This window comes from Falco rusticolus, chromosome 6, assembly GCF_015220075.1.
Source record: "Falco rusticolus isolate bFalRus1 chromosome 6, bFalRus1.pri, whole genome shotgun sequence".
Lineage (NCBI taxonomy): Eukaryota > Metazoa > Chordata > Aves > Falconiformes > Falconidae > Falco > Falco rusticolus.
The window spans coordinates 6,614,775-6,632,063 of NC_051192.1; the positions used below are offsets into that span (position 1 = coordinate 6,614,775).

Here is a 17,289-nt window from a genome sequence, read left to right on the forward strand (position 1 = left end):
TCTCACCAACCTGTCTTCTCCTTCACCCGATTTTGTTTGCGTTTAAAATGGCAAAATAGATTAACCTAGATTTCCAGTCTTCACACTCTAACTTAAAATAAAAAAGGAAGATTACCATGGAACGTGATGTTACCAAGTGACATGTTGCATGTCACTGCACCCATGTCTCTACCCGAAGCTGAGGGTGAGCAGCAAGGCTTGCGTGACTGCTCGGGATGAACCCACTGGGGCTGCTTGTGTGTAAAGGGAGGAAGAGGTTCCAAAAGTGAGGGTCCACTTCTTAGGGCTTCCTGACTTGGCCAGCAGTGCCAAATCAGCGCCTTGTGAAATGCCACCAAATACCACGTTTTCAATGCCATAAATGCCCTTTTTATCACACAGGTAGGGAGCAAACTGTGAAAGGCAGAGGGCTATACTGACTGGGAGCCTGCCAGAAGCAGTCTGCTGGGCTCAATGGCACACTGTAAAATGTTTCTTTACCATTTTTACTTGTTTTGTAGATCAACCTTACAAACACACATGGTTGAAACACTGATAATACACATTTACGTTATGAATTTTCTGAGCTTCAAAGGCTTACATAAAACCTTTGTATGTTATGGCATTAAATGGTGTGAGAGGTGTAATTTTTTTTAACGAGATATGAGAATATAATTTATAAATAAGAAAGTAGAAAATAAAAAATGTAAATCCCATGTTGGCTTGCTCTTGCCCACAATATAGACTTCAGATGGCACTTACTCTGCCTTTTCATCATTATCCAACAGTGAAAAAAAAGAAACAACAGTAAAATGATATTGAAGAAATGATATATCCTTGGCTGGTTCCTTGCAGTTCATCTCCAGACCACTTGCACGTCTGCTATTTCACTGAGGCTACACAGGGCAATGTGAGAATCAGACTTCGTGTTACTATTATTTTAAAATATTTTTTTGTGTGTGTGGTAAGGGCCAGATTTTGAAAATAAGACTCCAGCTGGGTCTGCTAAGCACATTAAAAAAAAATCGCCTTCACATTCATCTTTCCTTTATCCAGCTTCACCAGACACACCTCATTCTTTTCATAAGTTTCAAATTTATACTTTCAAAAATTAATTTAAACGTCCATTCTTTTCCAGCACTTCCAACAAGCTGCTCTCTTCATTTGATGGCCTTATATTTTATTAACGTAGGAGGACATTTACGTGCACAGGTGGGGGGTGAAAAGGCTTTGAAACCTATTCTTTTCAAGCTGTAACACTTTCTGTCTGACTGCAAATCAGATAGATTGCCACGCCATAATATAGAACAAAAATGTCACACAGCCAATTCACCTTTAAAACATATTTAAATAGATTCAGTAAAAGTGGCAGCCAAAACGTGGTGATAGCTTTAAATAGAAGCTTATGGGAGCGATACAGAATGCAGTACAATTCAAAGACATTTTCCTTTTCCTAAAACACCACCTTTTCTTCTGCTTTGTGTCTACTTACATCTGAAGGAAGAAAAGTATCTGTGACATTGATCTTCCCGCGGTCTTTTCCAAAGTCAGACACATTCCAGCCCATCAAAAGCCACTTTTACAAAGTCAGATATAAAATAGCTTGTCTATCCTACAATTTCCTTTTTTTCCAAATACAGCTATAGCTGGCTCCCTTCACTGGTAGGCATAATTTAAATAAAAAAAAGAAATGTTACTTGGAAGCAAATTAGTATCAAAATCCTGAGGACTCTACAAGTACTATTGAGGTTATCCAAATGACTTTTATAGAAGCGATGTAATATATGCAGGTATTCTGACTACTCATCATGCAAATGACAGCATATGTAACATACAAAAATATTTACCAAACCAGTTCACACAGGTCCAGATGTTATTCTCAGGAAATGTCAGGGAATCTTTAGTTCCAGTCTTTGTCCCATCTAAATATCTCCCCCTTCCAGGATAGATTACCCACTGCTTGCCTAACATACCAGGTCATGAGACAGCTCAGCTCTCTGTGGGACTCATGTTAATTCAAAACAAAAATCCTCCTACAGGACGGCACCGTTGGTGAGGCAGCAATAGGGCTTGTTTTCTGAAAAGCAGGCCCCGTTGAGTGTCACTGCCAGCGTCACATCCCCCAGGGTTCTGCTTCTGATAGAGACATAGCTGTTTGGAGAAAGGCTGTCTCCGCTCCAAACAGCAACGTGCTGATACCAACGCCACTCCGTGAGGAGGTCAGAACTTCTGTGTCCCTTTGATTGCGCTTGAAAAAGCGATCCGCAGCCTGCAGGCTGCTCAGTGACAACCTCGGGCTTGTGCTACCCATTTTTCTGGGATTATGTAAGAGGTTCTGGTCTCACTAGCATGGTTGCGGTCCTCAAGTTTCTGGGAGCTTTTGTGAAATTCCTTGGAGTTTGAGCCTATTTATTCATACCAACGGGAATGCAGAAGATGAGAAGTATTACTCCCTAATGCACTTAAGACGAAGCCGAGAGCTAGCAGCCGCTCAGTTCCAGTTCCAACCATATCACTGACTCACTGTGTGGGTTTGGGACAGCTCGTTGTCTCTTGGCCCCCATCCTGCTCTCTGTGCAGGAAGATTCAAGATGTTGGATAGAGCCTCACTGAAGCAGATATGACCTATATGTGTGCTTCTTCAGCAAAAAATGTCCTTAGAAATATAAAGATAGCATGCAACAGGCTCGTTGTTAGGAGGCTTGGTTTATGACCGTGTTAAAACTGGAAGCACAGAGAACTGTATAAATCTACAGCTCTTACAAATCTACAGCTCTTATCTATGAAGGAAAAGTTGCCAGACTGGTGAAATATAGAGACAAAGGCAATCATTGGCTTTCCCCAGTGCTAAATCATAAACCAGCAGAAGAGGTATCAATTTCTACAGTGCGCAAGTGTGTTTTCTGAAGACAGATCATTCAACTAAATTAGGATTTCAATAAACATAAAATTAAAATAACCTAATCCTACTGGAAGAGCCAAAGGGTATGTTTTGATATGAACATCAGTACTATTTAAACTACAAGGTCTAGAAAAGCAGATAAAAGGCTACCTTTGAAGGAAGGGCAATAGTTTTAATTCAGTCTGAAAATAACTTAATTGCCACTGGTAATTTTTTGACAAATTCTTTGGGTTTTCTCCACTGGCCCTGAATGAGCCTTCATCTTCCCATCCATGAAACTAGAAAGATTTTGGCAAAATCACCTTGGTTCTGTCAACTCATGCCTAGTCATATACTCACAGAGACAAATTCCTCCATACATTCCTCCATACATTTCTCTTGCTCAGGCTTTTCCTGCAGTACTTCCCACCAACTTCAGTGAGACCCTGATCACTGTGGAGGCGCAAGATACTACCCTGAGACCAAAAGGTGCAAAAATTGTACGAACGCTAGTGGTTGTATCGGGAAGACTGGGTTAACTATTCAGCTGTGGCGAGTTCTTAGAGCTCTATGAAGAAATTAATGGATCTAATTCAATACTGGGAGGAAGGAAGAGGATGTTTGGAGAAAACAAGACAAGGGCTATGAATCTGTGAGCCTCCCAACAGTTACAAAAAAAGTTCCTAGCAAAGGAGTAGGGATTCAGTTGTCAGGTCCTATGTAGAAAGATAGGATGCCACCAGGGAGGCTGTGGAAAAAGAGTCTGAGGAAGGTGGGTATTCCTCACCTCCTGAGAATTATGACCCTTAGGCAAAGGCAGGCACGTGTATAGATTGATTTCTCAAGATCTGTTTTCACTTAAACTATTTAATTCTATGTTAATACTTTCTGTTATAGAGGCTCTTCAGCCCCTTTATAGAGCCATTACTCTCAAGTACAACCAAATACTCAGAAGCAGGACACATGCTCAAGGCATGATCTCAGAGTGGTTAGGATGGAGGTGACAAGGGACATGGTGTCCTCTTGATGAACCCAGGTGGTACAGTTAACTTGGTAAGTGTGATGAGAAAAAATTGCAGGCTTACACTGTGGTAAGCTTCTTTGCTAGATTGATGCTCAAACTATCTGACTTCACACTTTTCAAGTGCTTCTCAAACTCTCTTTCAGTAAACTGACTTTGTTCTTTTGCTATCAAACCCTGTCTCATCTCATATCAGTTCTTGAAGTGAGTGTATCATTTTGATAGAAAAGATAACATCAACAGCATTACCTTTAGCAATTTTTGCCTCTTACTACCTTTCCCGAGTAATTTCTTGATTTTGGCTCAATGAGAACATAATCCTACAAAAAATAGTCTCAGCCTAGAGAAGCAAAAAGTTGCTTAACTCTTATTGTAGTAATCTGAAGAGCAGAGGTATTAACAGTAGTGGACCAAACATCAGGCCCAGGGCAGATTTTATAAACACTTATTAAGAGTGTTCAGACAAAAATGAACCAAAGAGACAAACTTATCTCCTTAAATATTAAATTTAGCTAAAGCATAGCCTGAATTTTTTCAGAAAGAATATACTTTGAAACTGCCCCAACAATAAGAAAACATGTAGGGAACCTAAAACAGTGGGCAATCCATGGATCAGCTATAAAAAGAAATACTCTACAAGTGAATGAACAGCAGGTCACTTACAGAACCCAAGAATTAAGGTCTAGAAATTTGCTACTTAAGATTCAGAGAGTCTACTAATTTTCACCCATAACAAAGGAGGTAGTTTCTTATCTCCATCATAATAAAAACTCTTCTCCAGCCCTTTCACCTCCTCTACCTCATATTTATTGTTTGACAAACATATACAAGCTATGCTTAAGTTGAAAGACGGTCCATAAGATGAATAAGCAAGTTACAGTTTGGCTCACACACAGGAAAAAGAGAGCAGCCATCCTTACAAATCTGAAGGACAAAGAATCTTTATCTACCTTCCAGACCAGAAGCCAACCTGGACACAACCTTATCAAGGCTTAGAGACTTTCTGTCATCATTCAATCCGCTCAGGGGGGAGCCACTTCCCTGCCACTAAAGATTAATAATTTTATCTGAAGTATCTGTGGCAGACAGATTCATTTCCTACTGGCTCCATCTACGCTTGCTAGCCTTGCGCTTCACTCGCGAGCACTACGACATGACAAATGTAAGCACGGTGAGGTGGCTGGAAGGTTATATGCCTTAGGTACTAAAGTTGCTCACAAAAACTTCCACAATAAACTCCTAGATATTACTTTTACAGTGTGACAGTATAGTTCATGCAACCCAAAAGATAATTTTCTGCAGTGATTCTGTATTTTTAACATAAAACAAAGCTGAGGTCAATACTCCGTATACTACTAAGTGCTTGTTGTCAGATAAATAAAAGGGGTGTTGCCAAAATATTTTATGTAGGGCTCATATGTGTCTGGGTTGGAGATAACTTGTGTATACTGATAATAGTACCTTTACAAATCAAAACAAATAGAAAAAACCTCAGCAAAAACAGCAAGTGCCAGACACCTTTAAGACTTCAAAAGCAGAAAGCTTTAAAACTCCTGCTTTGAAAATTCTTCTAGAACCGTGTGGCTGTTTTATTCTTTAACCCAGTTACTGAAATATTGAAATGATTTTTTGCTAAAGAGTTTCTCTTTAGTGAAAAAAACAGAACGGAAAATTGCAATTCCCAACATAAAAGTAGAGCAAAAAATGTAGAGCTTATCCCGCCAATAGGGTTAAAGCGATGACACAGATATGATTCAGCAACTGACTGCAAAGACTTTATACAGATAAGAAGCACATTGTAATGTACTTGGTTCCGTCAAGCTGACTGATGAAACCTAACCTTTGCTAACCAACAAAGAGATTAGGTATTAGACTATCTTGACATCCCTGCCAGCTCCTTGCATGGTTGCTTCAAGGCCTACAAGGCAGACAATGGCTGGCTGAAAGACACAGAGATTAATCATACCTTGGCTCGGAGGAACCAAGGACAAATAGATTAAAATGTTTTAATCTGGCCACTTATAACACAGAGACTGATCTGCAGCAGAACCCTGAATAAGATCCCTCCTATGTCAACAGTTTAGAGCAGACTTTGGGGAATGTATTTTAGATTTTCTTCCATGTGCATCCTGTCAAATGGGCCTAAAATAAGGCTTTGAGGCCAATTGAAATCAAAGCCAACTGAAATGAAAACGAGACCTTCCCATTTGCAGAGTCCTACTGTAATCCACAACACACTTCAAAATATTCTGAAAGAATTCCAGTTCAGAAGTATTCGGTTCTATCTGACAATTATATTCTTGGTGATCTAGGGATTCTGCTCTTATCTGCGTGGAGATATGCAGATGTGCCCAAGGACAAAAAAGGATGTTGTGCTTAAATGTTCTAAAGTTTATAACTTTAGCATTAAAGAACATTTCACCTTGAAAATGTAAAAAAATGAAACTGTTACGGGTGGCTATGGTTCTAATAAGATGCAAACGTGCATAAGCCACTTAAACCCACTTCCTGACTTCTGCCATCAAATTCATATTTCTTTTTCTCATCAAAGTGGCCAGTATTTCAGACTATACCTGGCTACCTTCAGGCAAAATAGAAATCACTTTCCTACAGACCACATATGAAAATTGAGGTTCCTCAAAGAAAAGATAGTCATCACCTTCCATTGTTTTTCTTGGAACTGAAGCCAGGTTGCTCTCAAAGAAGCTGGCTGCATTCTGGGCTATTTGGTTAGGAAATTCAACAGGAAATGATAAGGGACGGGAACAAGACTGGAGGTGAGGGAAAACTAGTAACATAAGCAGCAAGCAAAAGAAAGGAAACTTGTGAGTGAACGGAAATGTGAAACTATGTGTTAGCTGTAAAACATTTTTAAGCAGCAGATGGCATAAAAGGAGGAAAAAATGCAACGTGTAAAAAAGAATGAGAAAAGTCTCACTACACAGTCTACATGGAGAAAGAGACTGTTTTAAAGTGGATATGGACACCTACCCTGGACAGAGGGGTTGCTACATTGGGTATACTGGGGCTACTACTTTGGATAATTGAAAACTGTAAGACTGGCAGTACAAGCAAAAATGAGAATCGAGTGAATAGAAGAGGCAACTGGAAGGAAAAGACAAAAAGTTAGAAGTCATCTGGAGAGCCACAGAATTAGAGAACTCCAGTGCAGGAGATGGGGAAAATAAGAGGCCTTCAACTTTGCTGCATTAGGTGAAAATAGGCATATCAAAAGGTGCCCACACATAACTACATAGTGACTCAGAATGACTGCAGACACAGTGAGGCTTTTTCCCAAAAATGTGAAAAACCCCCCTGCTGTTAGCATGTGCCCTTTACTCATACCAGAAAACATGCACACAGCCGAGCACTTACACTTAATGGATGTTGTCATTATTATGCCAACTTTATGCACTGGTTTGGCAAACTCTCAATAATCAAGGAATCTAACGTCTTCAGCAGTTAGGGATCAGCCTGGGTTACAGCAGATTTTAAGTCTTTGAGACTTAAGTCTTCTATATGGTAGGAATCACCATATCCCATCTCACTACACCTTGAACTGTCACACCTAGTTTGATGTTACAGCCATGAGAACAGGCTGCAAACTTCATTATGAGATGATGACTGGTATCTATCTCCTTTTTTGCACAACACATACTAGGATGCAATGTAGTGTACCAGTATAATACACCACCATCACTGGGTAAGTAAAGAAGAGACTTCTGCAAAGCCCTTCTGCTGTTTATGTGGGTGCATTCTGGAATCTGGTGTCATCCAAGTCACAAAAACTAGGAAAGACCACAGATTTGGAATTAGTTTTACTAGATCCTTCACTTTGTTCAAGTTTACTATTTGTACATACCAGCTGGCTTACAGTTGCAGATGGAACTATTTGTTCCTGCCTTACAAAACACATTATTACTTAAAAATGTTAAACTAAGGTATTTAAAAGTAATTTCCACCAAAGATGTGGATTGAGAAACTTATCTCCAAATGCTTTTATTTTTCCCAAACTTTTCCCTCAAAAGCAATGCTAAGAATGAAAGTTACTGCTCTCCTCTCCTAACCAAAATATGATGGTATTTTCATTGAAAAAAGGACTAATTGCTGAAAGTACACAGGGAAGAAAAGAGAAAAGTACTGCTATGTTGAGCAACCCCTCTCAGCTGGACAGAAATTTGTCTCTTTTAAGGCACTGCCTCAAAGGACTGTTCCTAGCTCTGAACCTTTGGTGTGTTTGGGCTTCTTTTAAGAAGATTTTTTCCAATGCCTGTAACAGTATTTTCCGATCAGAAAGTTATTTAAGTTAAAATTTTGAAATATGCTCAAAAAACGGAAGAACTTTCTAATTATTCAATTCAAAGTCACGTAAGCTGCATTCTGTTTTGAAATGTCATTAAGAGTCGTAAAACTAAGCCTACCGGTATGCAATTCAGTCTATTAAAGAGCAATAAAGACATTCAGATTAAAGTTCCCAAGTCAGAAAATGTATCTACCCATAGCTACTTACTAACATACTGCTCGGAGCTCTTAGCTGGCATTACACCAGCATGCCAAGCAAAGTGACCCCGCTAAACATACTCCACATTTTCATCATTTCCCTCTCACGTTGCCACTCCATATACAATTTTCTTCTCTTTCCTTCCAATCTCCAGGTTTCTTTGCAAGTGTGTATTCCCATGTCCCCCGATTTCTCACTCTCAAGTCTGACTCACTGGTTCCTATTATAAGCGTTAACAAAATATCCCTTAAATTACTCTGTGAGGACGTTGCTCGTGCTATGGGATTTAATGCCCTCCTCTGCAAGCAGCAGTGGCAGCTTACCAACATGCTCCTCACTGTGCAACGTACAGATATCCAATGCCAGACTGTAAATTGCTCAACAGCAAGTTTTAAATCATCCTGCCGAGGAGTCTGTAGGGAGACATACCAGTCTTTCTGCAGAGGGAGATCAATGAGCTGTGGAGACACACTGGCCAGGAATCTCCCTTTCATCTAGATATACACAGTGTGACACACCAGGTGCCAGCTTAACTGCTATTCTTAGGGGAACGGGCAACTTTCACATTTGAGACATGAGCGCATTTTTTTGAGTTTATAGATTATTTTTAATGTGTCAAAGATTTATCGTGGGAGTTAAAGGGTGGAATAAAGTCAGCCAAAAGAATTCTCAAGTTTAGCATGATGCAAGATACCAGGGACTTGCAGAATTTTACCATCGTGTTGATCCTGCCTATGAACTCTCCTCTGCTGGCATCCCTGACACAGTCAGTCCCTGTTCAGTGACATGCCTCTCCATAAAGCCAAGGGCCAGGCTGAGATTATGAGCAATATATAGCTTGTGTATACACTTACAGGGCACCTATAGCTGTCCCTTCCTCCCCATCAGCCCCCTGCCTCCCAACACAACTTTCTTTCCCCTGTTTAGATAAATCTTTGCAAGGCTGCAGCAGACTACCTGAAGAAACAGAAACATGTCCAGAACTGGAGTGGGCAAGTAGTGTCAGCAGCTCACTTGCACCCAAAGAAAGGGAAGGTGGAACTGTGGCCCTGCAAACATCTTTCTGCCTTACTAATGACCTGTTTCCACTAAGATCTGAACCGGCATCTAAGGCCTAATGATATTGATATTAACCTTTGACAGCAATGGAACTTTTCTTTAAAACATAAAAACCTGCAAGGACTGGCTTCTTTCTGTCACTGCAACGAGCCAGGGTGTATTTCATGGCCGGAAAGAAAAGATGAAGTTTTAGTCCTAAAGATGGATCATTGCTGATCACATCAAGATGAGGTTTTCTGATAAATAACTGTAATTTTAGCTACCAAGGATTTGCAAATTCTGTATTTGATTGCCACAGCCAGCAGTTGCTTAACTTTTCCTTTTTTTTTTTTTTTTTTTTTCTTTTTCCTTTTTAATTTATCATAACATTTCAAGACTTCCCTCTGAAGGGTTATATTAGGTGTTGCCTCATGAGCACTTTTATCTTTTCATTCCTAGGACGTGCTATCTTTCCTTGGTTCCTAGGAAAGCAGTAGGGTCTAGGCAACAGTTCCGAAGGCCTGTGCTGGATGTCAAGAAAAATTAGAATACTTCTTGTTCTAACAGAAGTGCTTGACTGGAATACTGCGCTTAACATTGAATATCTCTACCTCAGAAATATAAAGAAACTGGGATGGGGGTGAAATAAAGACAAATTAATGAGAACAGAGTTAATGTATTTACAAGTCAGTTTGTATGAGACGCTCTCACTAAAAAGGGAAAAAAAAAAGGTATTTGAAGATTGGTGGTGTGACACTGTAAGAGTTTTACTAAGAAGGTGAGACTTTTGCATAGCTGTCACTGCAGCTGTGCATTATCTGACAATACGTATTCAGAGAGCAACGTGCATCTCAGGGTACGCAGCGCCTGAAATACATGTCTGGGCCATGAATATGCTGAACAGAAAGCTTGCAAAGTTCAAAATCATACTCTTGTTTTTTCAAACAACATTGAAAAAATATTAGGGGAAATATGTCAGCTCTTCTTGGCTTTCTTGCTAATCACATGCAAAGTGCAAGCCCACTGACAGATGCCTTTCAAGAGTTTTGAAAGTATGAATGAAAAGCATAGACTACCAGGGATACATTTAATAAATAATGTAAGGACAATGATAGCAACATTTAAAAGCTCAAAAGATGCCCTCTTTAGGTTTAGTTGTGGTTTTCCTTTTCTTTCTTTTCTTTTTTGTTGTTTGTTTGTTTTTAAAGTTGCTTAATCAGAAAGATGTTCTATTACATTGAAAAATTTCACTTAAAAGGATACATACACTTAAAAGGATAGCCATAGCTTCAGAAATTTCAACCTGCACAAAATTTTAGAACTTTAAAAAAACCCAGATAACAATTTCTATTGGCCCTGACTACAGTGTGACCACAAAAATAGTACCGTTCAGAAAACCTTTTGGCAGACCTGTGCTTTCACTGTAATTTTCAGGTGCATTTTTCTTTTTATTGCTACTGTATTTAACAGTTTGTCATGCATAATTTTCTCTACAGCTGGCATTTTCCAGTTCTGCTTTATTTCAAGTGAGAGAACTGAGTGAAAGCAGTAGAAAACTTCAGAAAAATTAATTTGTTTTTAACGTTGCACCATTTTTCTTTTTTTTTATTTCTTCATCTTCTTGTAAGGAAATACGAAGTCTGACACTTCAGTGTTTATCTTTTGCATATAAATGCCTGGCAAACCAATATACAAGTTGAAATGCCAAGTGAAAAGTGTTTAAAATAAGAACTGGCTGACTGCTTTCTTTAAAACATACACTTTTAATCTATTGGTAACAAAAAGTAGTACTACGTTAGGAAATACCATCTATGAAAAGCCCTTGGGTAAATTATTGTAAAACAGTGTGACTCATATTTGCAGAGACTAAATAAAGAACAGCCTCTATTAACAGTCCATATGGAAAATGGGATATAAAATATTCTAGAAACATTGCCCACAGCATAAAAGTTTATTAAACTAAACACTGAAGTGGAGGGAGAAGATGCAAAAAACCCCTCTAAAACCACCAAGGGGTGAGAAAGAAAGATGATCAAAGTAAAAAAGAAAAGGGAATACAGTTATACATTTAATAAATTAATTATGATAATTAAGGTATAGTTCATGAGGCAGCAACCTAGTAAATAATTCACCAAAGGTGACGTGCTGCAATCCTTTACAAAGAAAACTCTCACTGTATCTGTCACTTGATTTTGCTACCAAAGAAAAAATACAGAAAGTTACTTTGACCACTAACATTCTAGCCTACTCTTCAACTTTAGCAACAGGAAAACTTTCAAGAACATCAGCTAGAGGGGAAGATCTGGTTTCTTGAAATAATATTTTTTATTTCAGTGGCAGTAGGCAGATTTCAGGTTTCTGTCACCTACGGATCTGTTGATCTAGATTGAGATTCTGGAAACCATCATGTTGTACATTCTTATACTTTTGGGCAACACCTATTTTTACATCAAGATGTTTCTCTGATTTCTCGATACCAAGACACTTTCACATCACAGCATCTTGTCTTGCACTAAGAAAAGGGGAAATGTAAAAAACAAGAAAAAAAGCCTGGAGGACAACTTCAGATACTAGGTTGAACTATGACTGGAAGCAAAATATTTTCTGTGTAAAGGCTTGATAAGACAGTTGTTTTACCAAAGATTCTTCATTTTGGGGAAGATAATTTGTCTTAGAAAATTGTTACTCTTACTGCCAACTTGGCAAAAATACTTTAATTCCTAAAAGGCAATGCAGAGAGTTTGACTTTGTCAGATCTGAAACAGCACTGTGCCAAACCTTCCTGAGAGGTGAGCACAAACCAAGACACCAAAGGTTTCCAAAGCCTAAACCCTGCCTCAGCTGAACAAACAAAACCTAGAGAGGAAGGTTTAAACTTGATGAGACAAGTAACATTTAAAATTCAAAACAAAAATCTACCCATGATTTTTGGGATGGATGATTTTCAGTCTTAATCTCTAGTGACTCCCTGGACTGTGGTTACGGGGTCCTGTCTGTCCCCCTGGGAATGTCTCTTTCAACCCATCAGCTCCAAGTCTGAGTTTGGGTCTCTTTGCTGTTCTTCCTGGGGGTCTCCGTGTTCCCTCTCCCACTGCAGGTCCTTTGTCATTGTCCTTTCCCTCCCCTGTCACATCCTGCACCTAGAGCCATTTTGTAGGTTGTACATGTTCAGTTCCTTTCTGGCTAAAAACACCCTTGTCCTGGGAAGGGCCGTCTGGCAGCCACTTTTTTTCCTCTGCTGCTTCAACACTTCCTCTTAGCATACACATGCGCTGAACTGAAAGAGAATTAAATGATTGTATCGCAAACCCATTCTTCTCTTCAGCTTCAGATGTATAGGAAAAGCAGGAGGAAGAGGTTTTGTGCTTATTTAGTTAATGCCTTTTAAAGAAAAATATTTTGCAACATGAACCCTCTGGAGTAATTTTGTTTGTTTGTTTTTAGAAAAATAGCCTAGCATTTTGGAAATGAAAGGACATTTTTCTTATATCCTGTTCTATAAAAAAATACAGGATTAAATTAACCTGTATTAGGTTGGCAGCTAAATCCCTTCATAGGAAACCATAGTATTTAAATGTCAACTCAATTCCAAAGAGACATACTTAATTACATAAAATTAAGTCAGATAGTCAGTAAAATGAAATAGATCCCTGGAGAGCTGCTGTACTGTGCTAACATTTGCACCACGCTCTTGCAATAGAGGAAGAATGCAGTTTTCTTAACTGTGAGACTGCTCGTTCCAAAACGTATCCACTTATACTAAACATATACAGTGTACGGAGCATTAATCATATAGCCACCTAAGGAAAGTTTTCAATAACTTCCTTAACCAGTAATCTGATGTCTGTGACAATTGCATAGAGTGAGCACTCTTGAAAAAGAGGCCTGTTCTCGTCCATTTACCTACAAATGTACTCAAATCAATAACTTAATGAACATAAAGCTTCAAACCTATGCAGGCTCAGAAGTAGCTTCATTATCTGTACACCAAGGTCACTCAAGTTGCTAACAGATGCAAGATTATACAACAGTGTTTACAGTTTCCATGTTTGTATTTGTTTAATTTGTCCTTATATGGCATTTATTACTTTCTAAACAACTAATTAGTTCTTGGCATAATTTTTTATAAACAGAGTGTGACCACAATGCAAGACCTGCTTGCAGAGGAAAGCAAACTTCATAGCTCTTCTAATACATGATCCAGGCACTATGGCTAATTTTTCAAAACTACCGTCTCATTTCCTTATGCCATATAAACCACATGTAGTCATGTCCATGGGCTGAGATTTACAACGTGATTCAGTCTGAATCTTTTCTTAACACAGGGTCAACTGACTTGTTCCTTCTGTTTTCCTGCTTCCCTTTCCTTTTTCCCAGCTTCATTGGACAAATATTTACAATATGTCATGTCTCGATACCTTGACTTGTTTTCACTAAATATGCTAATAGGAAATCTTTAATCAACTTTCAGACCTGAAAAAAGTCTCCCATTCCTTGGATTCATAGTAACAAAGTTGTTATATGAACTGCCAAAAAAGTTGTTCAGGTCATGGACCCAAAAAACTTTTAGCATAATGTGATATTAACGTCCCATTCAAAAATTATGACAATTGGCGGGTATGAGTGGGAAATTTGTTGGAAAAAGCCCCAAAAGACAGACAAAACTCTGAAAGGCATTTGATAGTTCACTAATGAAGTGAGGCTGACTGGTTTCTGTGTGGTTGCTCCCAATAACATTCTCTAAGAAAAGCCTTTGAACAAACAAACAAATGTACCTTTCTTGAAGAATAAGTTTGTTTTCCTTTTTCCAGAAGTCTTTGAAGTCAGAACTGAATTCGTGCCAAATACTGAAGAAAGAATGTGGGGACACCTCTTTCTCTCCCATTTTTGGTTTCATACAGAAATAGGCTGCGGTTTCCAAAAAGCTGTCAAAGAAAGCAAAACCAGCAAATGTTTCAGTACCCACTGCTGCATTTTTTTCTTACTTAACACTGACATTGTATTTCATTACTCTTGTTAGCAGATCTAAAATAAAAGAATATAAAAGCCTAACAGTTCTGAGCTCTTTGTATACAGGCAGACGCACAATATAAGATGATCCTTCAGCGAAGCTGGTATCTGGCATTTATCATAGATTCTGGTTTTGACCAAAGTATTTTCCATTTCAAAAGCTAAAATGAACACACCATCCACTGCCTGGCAAATCCAGACATCCACACCTGCCCATATACTGCTTTTCTGTTGTGCTTAAAGCTGTTTTGAAAACACAAAGTCAAAGCCCATAAAGGACTGTAAACAGACTTCTTCACGTTCTGTTCGATCTACACAACAACACAAGAAGGTAGGTAGGTTAGGTCGAAGCCTCCACAGAGATGTTAAAGCTCAAACCTGCTGTGTACTAAACAAGAAGTGACCAACAGAAAACTGGGCCAGGAGCAACGGTGGTAGAAAGCAGGTGCCCAGCAATACTCTGCCAGAACGATCCAACAAGCCCTTCTGAGCTCAACAAAAGTACAACACCATATTAAACACAAAAACTACACCTTGCGTAAGAACTGCTGCTGAAATGCAAAGGTCGTATTTCCCAAACTGAGTGAAGACTGCGACTGCAATTACATTCAACAGCTTTCTGATTTTGAATTGCTTCTATTTTGTTTCAAATATAAAAATATGTAGGAATGTTATAGGAAACCTCAGAAAAAATAATTCAAAAATTAATTGCTTGATGAACTATTATCCCATTTTCTTGTTTTTGTTTTTGTTTTTTTAATTAATGTTTTGTAAATACTAGAGCATTCAAGAACAGTTTTCTCATCTAAAGCTCAACATGGAAGCCCATGAAGAACTGGTTATTTTATGGAAAGCTGTCTCTTGAAATGTAGTTGTAGATGCTTTGCTCACTGATCTTTTACTACTGGTCAACTCCTATGATAAGTTTTCTATGAAACACATTACAGTTTTAATCACTTCAATTATGGTGAAAAAATGCAATTCTAGTTAAATGGATGGAAATGTAATTTTAGTTACAGAAGTTGTATCTTCATTCATGAACTACTGTATCTGGAGAAAGAGTGCTTTGATAGTTGTTATAATATAAAGTATTTAACGGTAACGATAATATACAAAAATTCAACCACTCAGAAGGGTCAATCTTACAAAGACTCTGTGAAACTGTTTGTCCTAGTTCTCAGGATGCAACACTCTAGTTGTTTTATCCAAAATGAAAAATAAATATCTACATAAATTATCCTATTTCTGTTTATTTCTATTTATTTCTATTATTATGTATTTCTACTTAAGCCTACAGCTGAAACATTTAACATCAGTTTACCAATCAAATTCTACACACATTTTCTTTTAATTTGTCATTCATTTCTCCATCTGCTGAAGCAAAAAGAAGCTGTTGAGCAACAAAGATGCAGCACAGAAAAATATAAGGGACAAAACCATTGTTGCTGTTTAACTCACTGGTCTGATACTCAAATGCCACCTTACCTGAGTGTACCATCTCTTCAGCGCTCTCAGCCAGCCTACCCTCTGTTTTGCAAGTCAGTACTTGGTTAATAGGGTGTCTTTTTTGTGACTGGGTTTTGCTGTTTTTTGGTGTTTTTTTCTTTTCTCTTTTGTTGTTGTTGTTGTTTTTGGGTTTTTTTCCAAGTGATTTATGGAAGAGTGATAGTACTGATTAAACTAAAATGTTCCATTTTACTTACCTATTCATATTTTCCCCACAGTTTTATACGGGGAAAAATATTTATCAACTATCCTGTGATCCCACGGAATCACTCAAAAAGGATATCCCTCACATTCATCAGTCAGCTGCACTATAATTTAATTTTTTCTGCCTACTTTCACATATTTTCAATCTTTTGCAAGACTGCAAACATGTCAGGGAGGTCTTTTGGTTTTCCTCCCAGCCCCTTCCCGCAGACTCACAGCTCTGGAACTGGCTAATGGGGAAGTCATATAAAAGGCTCATTTGATTTTTCAGAATGAACCTGCAATGTTTTTGAAGGAATGTGAGCAATACAGGAAAAGAGAGAAATCTGGAGGCATAAGCTGACTCGCTGGCTTATTTTTAAAGAAGGTCTTTGAATGAAGGCCATTAATGATTTACAGAACATCGAAAGGTCGGAAGTTCAAACAAGAAGCCTTGTTTTGAGAAATGTGTTTTCAAACCAATGTGCAAATGACAATAATGTGAAAAGCATTTGATAGTGAATGGCCATCCTAAACAATGCTTTGAAATTGAGGTAACGAGCAAGAATTCCCTCACAGGAAAACATCTCAAGAAACAGGAAGCCAAGACAAAATGAAATCCATACTGTACAGGAGAATGCTCCAAGAAAGTGATCAACTGCAACATTTACTGGAGGTGCAAAAGCTTCCATTAGTCTTCAATTATTCCAGCCCTCCTCTGGGAGTAGATGGAGATGGCCAATGTTTTTTTCTCTGGTAACTGAGAATCTCCCTGAAGACCCGGTTGTATAACCAGTACAACCTCACACATGCATACAGATGTGTCTAACAGCTATAACTTAATTTCTAGGTTTATAGAAAGAAGAGTGACGTTCAGCCAGGTTGCTTGCCTCCCTGGCAGTTACTTTGGAAGGTGAGGGACGTAAGCTGTTTGTGAAATGTGAAAGCGCAGCACATTGTCATCGTTAATACCTCACACCTTTCTCATGCCTGGTAAAAACACACAAGACATCAGGTGCAACACATAAGACATCGGGGCACAAATTTCTCTGAATCAAATATTTTTTCTATATATGCAGACCAAACAGTTAAGACAGTTGCTGTATTTTTTTCCAGTCAGAGAGGTCTACCTTTATTTTGCACTTAAGTCTCTTAGAGTACGTTTAAAAG

The 17,289-nt window shown here is 38.5% G+C and overlaps 1 protein-coding gene across 1 annotated transcript in view; it reads right to left on the reverse strand.

The window, feature by feature from the left end:
- The window catches only part of FMN2 (formin 2), a 166,753-nt gene that overhangs the window by 4,097 nt on the left and 145,367 nt on the right, over positions 1-17,289 (reverse strand). The window contains exon 19 of the mRNA XM_037392766.1: positions 14,196-14,345. Coding sequence (XP_037248663.1) covers positions 14,196-14,345 — 150 coding nt within the window. The remainder of the gene's footprint in view (positions 1-14,195; positions 14,346-17,289) is intronic.